Consider the following 9,427-nt stretch of genomic DNA (forward strand, 5'->3'; position numbering starts at 1 on the left):
ATTTCTTTATGCACCACATATTATTTTGATACAAATGCTGGTTTCAAAAATACACAAGAACTTTAAATATTGGTCCATCTCAGATGGTCACAGTAAAGGAGGGAATGTATCACACACTGAACACATCTACCAGCAACATAAGACCCAAGTAATAATAAATTGTTTGATTGTGCTTCATCCCTAGTTCTCCAGCTGACCCCAATTTTTTAATTTTTTTTTACTTTTACCTTGCTAAATAAATTGAACACAACATTTTAGGGCATATACCAAAATGTTCTTGTGACATACTTTATAATGGCTAAGTAACCCTGACACATTTTTCTTCATCAATCAGACAGATGGAAAGATATTGTGCAGATCATATATATTAATTTTTGAGTAATTCCTATTGATTTCATGATGAGAAATAAAACAATTCAATCAAAATTGACCTTTTCGGTAAATCCCATAAGCCTTTGCGGGTAGATTTGTGACATCGTTACTGCACACTTCGTGGCTTTGAAATGTGCAGTACAGATATTCACTAAATGATGAGCACATCGGCGTGACGTCTAATGTCGATATCTGAGGTCTAAGGGTTAGTTGAAGAGAATTCCAACAAACTGACCCTATCTTCCACAAGGTGGTTGAGTACAACCAAACAATTATTTCTTTTGGCCTAAATTCATATGAAAGACTTTCTTTCCTTAAACGTTTTGATAACCAACCCCTGATTTTATCAGTGGTTGTGTTTTGTTTCCTCTCTACCTCAACTACACATTTTACCCAATTTATACAATTTATACTTTTTCCTTATCCAGAAATAATAATAATAATAATAACACTTTATAAAGCGCTTTACAAAGCATATCTCAAAGCAATATACAGGCAATCCAGCTGACTGAAGGAGGACACACAACATGATCAAGAACAGTGTGCAAAACATGCCAAATCTGTCTGCAGTCAGTCGGCTCTATATCAGAAATATGATAAATCAAGCTTAAAGGAAGTGTGCGACAATCAGAACATTATGTCTTATATGTTAGAAAAATAATTATCAAGCTCGAATCACATGGTTTTATTTAAAACAAACTCATATTAACCAATAAAAACAGCCATCTCTCAACAAGCGATATTCAAAATTCCACCACCGAAATATTCTACAGCATTGACATCATGGTTATTTGTGGTCATTTGTCATCAGGCAGTCAGGCTTCATTGAATTATTGGGATGTCATTGCTCTATACAATTTCGGCGAGGGAGTTTTGAATATCGCATGTTGAGAGATGGCTGTTTTTATTTGTTTTTATCTGATTCGTGCTTGATAATTATTTTTCTAACATATAAGACATAATGTTGTGATTGCCATACACTTCCTTTAAATTATGAAAACAATAATAATATAGCAAAATAGGAAAGTAATAAAACCACAGAAATAGCCATTATTTTCACTGGAACCCTGTGGCTTTAAAGTTTCACTTTGCATGTGAAACAATTGCAATTAATTTTTTTTTAAATTCAAAAGTAAACATTAAATACATGTTGATTGATATCAGCATTGTGCAATGTCAAAATATTTATAAATATGATAAACTTAGAATAAATGATTATAAAGTTTGTCAATATTAACCTTTTTGCTCTATACAATAAAATATTTCAGCATAATTATAATGCTTTTATGTTTTTGTATTTATGCCTCCACCACGAGGCACACTGTTTTTGCAATATCTGAGCTTCCGAGCTTACGTCCGGATGCTGTATCTTGGGCATGGATGGGCGGATTGACTTCAGATTTTCAGGATAGGTGGGTCATGGTCCTGAAATTCACTTTGGCCCCCATCCCCCCCCTAAAAAAATGCCTGGCACTGCCACTGGCTATGAAGTGCTAGCCCAAGAATATACACAATTCATAAAAAATATATAAAACAATTTCCACCAATAGTCTATGAACCTTGGAATGTTGCATCAAGTTATGAAACCCTGATGTAATAGGGAATGCACCAAAGACCAATGAAGCCCTATGAACGAAAGGAAGGGGGGTTAAAATTTCAATATTTGTCTGCAACGCTCTAAAAAAATATAAATATTATTTTGGCCAACTTCCTGGGAAGGAAGGATCAGCCTTGAAACAGAACTAGTCAAGTTTATAGGGTTTCATTGATTGTATGTTTTGTTCCCTTAATAAAGAAGTTTTACCCAAGAGCCTTGTATCATCTATTGTGATCTGTGAGTTTTACCCATTCTTAACTTTTGGTGAAAAAATCTTGAACAACACAAACTTGATTATAACAACTCCAAGAGACACAAGGCCATACTTGCATGCTCCTAGAACATAAAATACATAGAGGTTGTCGCGTGGCAAAGCAATGCTTTCAATGCCCTGTGCATACACCAAACACAGAACAGCAGTAGCAAGCTTTAGTGGGTATTGTCCAACTCGGTCTTGAACAGTCAAAGGTAGAGCCTCTGCCAAACCTATGAAAGCTAGTGCCCCCACGTCCCGAGCTACAGCGTAGAACAACATCGTGTCCAGATTCAGCCATGTTTTTTCAGCACACCATTGCATGGCTAACTTTAATGACCACATGGGATCAAAGTTCAATCCACATAGGAATGCGTACTGACCGTAGATGCTCAGAAAGAAGAAAGCGGAGAAGAAAATGTATCTTCCAAACGAGAGCGATTCCAGACGGAGACGGACAAAGATTTCACCCAAGACTATACCTGTAAGATATAAGAGTAAAAATAAGTAGTGAGTGAGTCTCATTAGCAGAGATGCCAGTCAGTGTTGCATATATGTCAAAACATTTCCTGAACAATGTACTTTTCCTATACATTTGTACAGGATCATGATTTCCTGAAGACTGGCAACACTGCATCAGTCTTAAATTTAGAATCATTATAAATAATAATAAATAAATTTTGGATTTATAAAGCGCCTTTCTCCAGTTCTTAGAGGACTCAAAGCGCTGTAATTTCGCTGCAATGGTGAATCATCACAATCAGATCGCATCAACTAGGTTGCTGCCGAGCAGCGCACACCTATCCGCATTTAGATTGTAACATCCACCAATTATCTGTGCAGCTCCCCAAATTCCATTGGGTGAAGGAAGTTTTTGATAACCAAACAACTAATCACCGATTTTTGCAATACAGGAGGAAACCGGAGATCCAGGAGAAAACCTGCGAGAGCGAGCATGGAATCGGGATAAACCAAGTGCACATGAGTCCTTGGGCCGCACCGGGGCTTGAACCCGGGACCTCAGTGGTGCAAAGCGAGGGAATTACTGCTGCGCTAACTCGCCCTCCCCTCATTAAGTGCCACTCTTAAAATCCTCTGTGCCACTCTTGTGTAAAAATCCTCTGAATAAATTCAACATTTTTGCTTCACAAATTTTTGAGTGGGCAGTACGTCAAAATACACAAGCGGAGAAAATGGTGAAGATTTAAATATGTGCATAACTGAACATTACCAATCCAGCACACTTCAAAAACCTATTGTACTGTCACTTGCTATGTTTATGATATGACCACATCATATGAGTTTGAACCTGCAACCTCCCGCACCATATGCCTTTAAATTTGTTGGCATTTTTGTTGTTGACCATTAATGGATCTCTCAAAGTCCCTTTAAAATGGTGGTCATTATATTTTGTACACAAGTGTGTTAAATAATTGTTTCAAAGTATACTCACCTGTGGCAGCTCCAAGAACGACCTGATGAGGGAAATGAGTAGCAATATATACTCTAGAAATACATACTCCTGTTGTCATGAAAACAAGGAGTAACCATGGTAACCGTCCAATGAACCTCTCTCTGTCCCGAATATCATTGGCTTGACTGTGGTTACGTAACTGGATATGACTAGCCAACTCTGACATCATAACAAAGAAGACGGCAGTAGTGACCATGGCATGTCCAGACGGACTACCTGTAATTGAAAATTACACAAAGTTTAATAGTATTTGCCGATGATTGATTCAAACATTTGAAAATGCATTATGAATCACTCTGAATTAGAGTGGGTGGCTTAGATAGAGATTGATTTGCAATTATTTGTATAAAATTGTTTGTCCTAAATTTGACCTTACAAGACATGCAAATAAGAATATTGCTACGGTCTTGGTCTTTAGTCTATCAACTTGTGAGTTTGAGAAAATATTCACTAGCTATATAATGATGTTTACTTGAATCACTTGCAAAATACAAAAGTAACAACACCTGCTGCAGGCATTCACTTTGCATGTTGTCAGTTTTAAAACTGGACCTTCGTCCGATCAAATGCTTGTAACTTTACCTCTTGAAATCACATTGGATTCAATGGGGTGTCATAATGTGCTGGATAAGATAGTGCATCTATCAAATAAATGTAATATGGTTTAGTTTTAAAACTAGGATTTTTCTTTCAGGTGTAAGGATACTCTTTTGGCGCAGTATAGATAGTAGCAACATTTGTACATATTTAAGGTGAGTCGGAGGGAAGCATGTGAGGTCAGTGTATCCTACCTTAGTTTAAGACAATTTAAATAAAAGATCACAGGATAAAGTTCACAACAAATTCTGTTCCTCTTAAAACAAAGAATAAACCCATTACAGTGATGTCTGACCATGAACAAGTTCTTCCATTTTGGACTCTTTAATTAAATAATCCTTGCCATAATAATATGGATCAAATCCAAAAATGTAAAACTCAATTTTTGTACAAGACCATACTTTTATTGATACAAATTTAAAGCGAATTTTAATTGTGAGGTTAGTGCAAGAACATTGCATTTTTGTCATTTTCACTGAATGGGACTTAAAGGCCCATTCGCCCATTCAGTGATTTGCTCATCCGGACGATCATAAAAAATCATCAAAATTCAGATTTTGGTACCTTTGTAATTGGCATAGATGTGCTAACATAGCCTGCTAGTGGTTCTGTCGAAAGTCGTGTATTTTAGACAAAGTAAAGCATTTGCATGATTCTGGACTTTTGATACTGACAGTACAAAAAGTCCGACTCGAGATCGAAAGAAGCTCACTCTCCACGCACTAACACGCTGCTATGTATTGTTTCTACTACTTATTACATCAGTAGCTACTATTTTAAACAAAATACACAATTTTAACTGTTTTTCATATTTGAATTGACCGTTAGTTTGCCTCGGTGACCTTTAATTGCTTATTTTGTTTTCTACTACAAAATTAAGCGTCTGTTTTAAATCAATTTAGACTCTACTTCCCCGTGTTAGAAACACTGGACTAGGAAGTTTTTCCAGTCGATTGGAAAGACTGTACTAAAAAAATCTCGATTTTCTCGAAGTCGATCTGAGTTGAAGTAGAAAACCTTTCTAAAACTTCTGTTTTTGACTAATTTGTCGATGTATTCAGGGGAAAAGTGGTTTAATGAAATTCTGTAGACTTATTCTTTATTTCTAAGCAACTCTGACAAATTTCCATTTTTTTTTAATGTTCCTGTGAAATCACTGAAAGGGCCTTTAAATTGCTTTTCAGATTGGTGAAATAGCTCAAAATGTGTGCTTTAACCTGTATTTTTCATTAATAACTCAATTTAAGGGTATACTACACCCCTGGCAAATTAAACCCCTTTAAACAAAATATTAGTTCAACATTTTTGCACTGATCCATCAAATTGGCTCTGAATTGGTCACCACTGTAATTCATGTGGATGTAAATTTATTTGAGGCACAAAAATAATGAAATTGAGTGCAAAGTAAAAAGTATCTCATAGCCCTGGGAGTCACCAGTGCCTTCAATTTACCTGGTCCTGTTTCACATGTGAGTTCAAATTGGTCAACCTCAGGTCTATCTTCAGCTGTATAGAACTTTGTCTCATGAACCCACCAGTATGGACGATCACCATGAAGCAACCTGTACAAAATATCAAGAGGCAAATTATGGAATTTCAAAAATGTTAAGTTTACGGCATAAATGAATGTCCAATCTTGGCCTTTTGAGATAGCAGTTTTCAAAATATACTGTAGAAAAAGAATGGAGCCAGTTATGTAAAATGTAGTTTTTCATTGGAAATGAAACTGTTTTGACAGGTCTTTTGTCTACCTCTCTGTTTGGTTTGTAAACAGAACCGCCGAATATGAAAGTAACAAAGTTAGTGGGTATCACCTCATAATATAGGTATGAAAGGTGAATTCAAATTTACCATCAAACCGCATCATTTTATATATCAAATTAAAGCCCTTGAGTAAAGGCCAAAACTAAAAACCGTTTTGTCATAGCACTTTCTGTAGCAAAGTTACATCTTATTAAAGGTTGACTTTCATCAAAAACATTATTCAGCCAACATTTAATGCATCAAATAAAAAAACAAAACAGCAGTCTCATGACAGAGCAGCTTTTCTATGAGGAACTGCTATCAAAATACAGGTCAAAATCCCTCTAAAATTCCATGTGCGATTATCTTATCACAAAAATAAATCATATATTTGGGTCAAGTGAAGTATAGACAACATATTTATGTAGGTTTCCTTGAAAAATCTTTTCTTTTGATTTTCTATGTAAAAAATGTATTGTGTTTAGGCCAATATGACTGACTAGCAAATTGTGTTAACTATTAAAGGTTTGCCTTTCAGTTAGTTCACCACGTAAACTTATGGCTCAAAATTCGGACCGCTCGCCAATAAGTTTACTGCTTTCTACGATCCCTGATTCCCGGTCGCTTATTTTCGCTGTGTCACGTCACATGCATGACGCTGGTGGGTACCAACCAAACTTCAGAAAAAAAAAAAACCTCGATCGCCGATAACGATGTGATATGGGACTTACATAGGATTACACAGAGATATTTTGCCAAAATTTGACCATTTCCATTTAGCTTGGCCCTACTTTGTCTGGCGCTTATATGAAAAAGGACAGTCTTAAGTAAGTAAATGTACAATGATTTTGATGTTTTGATGTTTTGGGAGACTGGGAGGATCAGAACCAAAAGATGATGGAGCCTATTCTTGACTGTGTAATATTCCTTCACCACATTATCGTACGGTAAGAGGCTTATACGATGGACAGATAGTATCAGTTTGTGAATGAGGACATCGTATAAGTTCCTTGTACTACCTTTCAGTGTTTCTTTACTTTTTTAGGGTTTTTTATTCTTACATGTTATTTAGCTGCCTTGTGGAAGTACAGTGTTATAACCCTAACCCGAACCCTAACCAGTGCAGAAGGCAGCTATTACATGTAAAAATAAAAAACCCTAAAGTAAAGGAATGCCTGCCTGCCTTTCATACCTACATAATACAAGTCCCCTCTGTAAAACTACTAAAAACTAGTTTCACAGACACAGTAAAAAAGGATTTCAACAAGCGGCCCAACCCAGGTATTCTATTTTCTATGACCTACCATTTCATTATTGCATTACACCATTCTGCTGCAATGGCTACCCATATCACTTTCAATCCCACAGCGCGACTTAAACAGAAAGCTACGGGGAAATACCACAGAAAAGAATTGCGTGGATCGCTGGCACGAGACAGGAACAACATCACTTTATCCCAGTGATAAAATGACACTTGTAAATGCTGCAACACACCAAGCTCTGCCGCCTGAAAAGCATCCATACTTCCAACTAATAACTTAGGATAATTTGGATACAATTGATTGGCGAATTTGAGTAATTTAGAGGAATTTATCAACCTAATTTTTTCACAGAATCAAAATTAAGCGGACGTGTACTTGACTATCGGCAGCTGTCTTCTTGTGTTAGTCTCTTTTGAAGACTAAAGAAATCACACGAAAAAACAAAGACTGTGTACAAGACCAGCTAGAGAAAGCTTGTGGGAAGAACTTTTATACAGGGTGATCTGAACTTTCACTATAATAAGAAACATACATTATTTTATTCATCAAAACTTTAATAAAAAAATAATAATAAAGAATTGTCTCTTTTTTTACTTAAAATTGTACATACTTTTAAATAAAAGCTCTAAAATGCTTAGGAAAATAGTACGGAAACGCTTAAATATGCAAATTTTCCTGCTCGCTGGCTCGCTGCGCTTGCAACATGTAGGCCTATATGTAAATTGGGATCCCAAAAAATTGGCATGCGCATGCACAAGGGGGGTGGGCAAAGAATTTTTGGCAGGCCAAGAGGGGGGGGGGGGCGATTTTTGGTGGGCCGAGAAAGGGGGGGGGGCAAGCAAATTTTGGCGAGCTGTTTGGAAATTTTACCACCCCACACAGTGTCATCGCCCCCGCGATATCTTCATGGCAGAAATCGCCATGGTAGGTTGAATCCACCGCCATGCATGGCCATTTTGTATCGACCTGTTTAATAGTTTTGAGTCGCATAATGGGCCGAAGGACATCTGACTAAGGCTACTGACAAAAGCCCCGATTAGCTCGGTGACTGACCTTGCTAGTGTCGGGGCTAGTGTGTGAGTCGAGCATTGACGCCATAGGTCATATGCCTTTAGACTACCTTCACGATTGGCCTATACACTGCGCTATATAATTCGGCACATATGAATCAGAATTATAGTCAGTTTTTGACTCAAGACGCAAGCTATACTCTCTCAAGACGCAAGCTAACGACTATCATATCTGTTCAAAATATATATTCAAGTGCAAGGAACCACATCTGGTTTCTTTATACGAAATCATTTACGGGAGATATTCATCATTTTCTACCCCGGTATCCAAAGGTTTTCTTCTCATGTCAAACTTGTGCATAGCAAATTCATGTGTATCGATCCTGGGTATTTATTTTAGTATCTCTGCTGACAAAGTAATTATTAGCCAGGCGATGTCGGTGTGCCCCATCCAGGGGGCTCATAATTATTGCACAGCCCTTATTTAATTATAGGTTATACACACTTCAAGATCCTATCCATTATTAAAGTGCCCTCTCCTTGGGCCTTTTGAAAAGTTGATCTGGGATATTGTGGTAGAAATTGAACACGTAATTGTTTTGGTCGTTTCTCAAAATAATTTTCCTTTTAACATCAGTGTCTTTAGCTAGCCACCCATCTGGCCATCATTTTAGACGGGAAGTGGGGACGGGCAAAATTATGCCTTTGACAGATGCTGCATTATAATTGTAGGTAGGCCTATTAGACAAAGGCTGTTGACCTTTTTAGTAGACTAGCTTTGCAAAACAAGGCCATAAGCAAGACATATTTGAACTCTTTGAACCCCAATGAATGGGCTGTAGAGGTAAAATGTTTTAAAGGTCAAATTAAGACAGGCATTTTCATTTAAATGACGGGCAAACCTCAATTTCAAGCTAGGACCCTGCTTTACATAGACAACATTTTCATTTTACTTGACTTTTTGTCGAGTACTGTATTTAGAAACTTGGAAGGTTTAAATTTTTTATATAAAATCGGATACACCCTATATTTTAACCAAAGTCAACAGATGATGGCGCTATAACACATGAGTGCCCTGGAAAGTGGCGCATGGTAAACACTGTCACTCTGTGCATAGCA

General features: G+C 37.0%; 1 protein-coding gene across 1 annotated transcript; it reads right to left on the reverse strand.

The window, feature by feature from the left end:
• Positions 1-665: 665 nt before the first annotated feature.
• LOC140141990 (glucose-6-phosphatase 2-like) lies at positions 666-7,698 on the reverse strand. Its single transcript, XM_072163890.1, has 4 exons — positions 7,341-7,698; positions 5,746-5,855; positions 3,676-3,912; positions 666-2,704 (listed from the first exon to the last, which is right to left on the reverse strand). Exons 1-4 carry the CDS (start codon positions 7,556-7,558, stop codon positions 2,214-2,216), a joined length of 1,056 nt encoding a protein of 351 aa, XP_072019991.1. The 5' UTR covers positions 7,559-7,698; the 3' UTR covers positions 666-2,213.
• Positions 7,699-9,427: the final 1,729 nt, after the last annotated feature.

Source organism: Amphiura filiformis, chromosome 20 (genome assembly GCF_039555335.1).
Source record: "Amphiura filiformis chromosome 20, Afil_fr2py, whole genome shotgun sequence".
Lineage (NCBI taxonomy): Eukaryota > Metazoa > Echinodermata > Ophiuroidea > Amphilepidida > Amphiuridae > Amphiura > Amphiura filiformis.

Bases quoted from the DNA above. Each gene is read 5' to 3' on its own strand.
- LOC140141990 (XM_072163890.1), bottom strand. From the start codon at position 7,558: ATGGATGCTTTTCAGGCGGCAGAGCTTGGTGTGTTGCAGCATTTACAA. The intron at 5,856-7,340 runs GTAGGTCATAGA...TATTTTGTACAG, and splicing joins TGTAATGCAATAATGAAATG to GTTGCTTCATGGTGATCGTC. The intron at 2,705-3,675 runs GTGAGTATACTT...TATATCTTACAG, and splicing joins CGTTCTTGGAGCTGCCACAG to GTATAGTCTTGGGTGAAATC.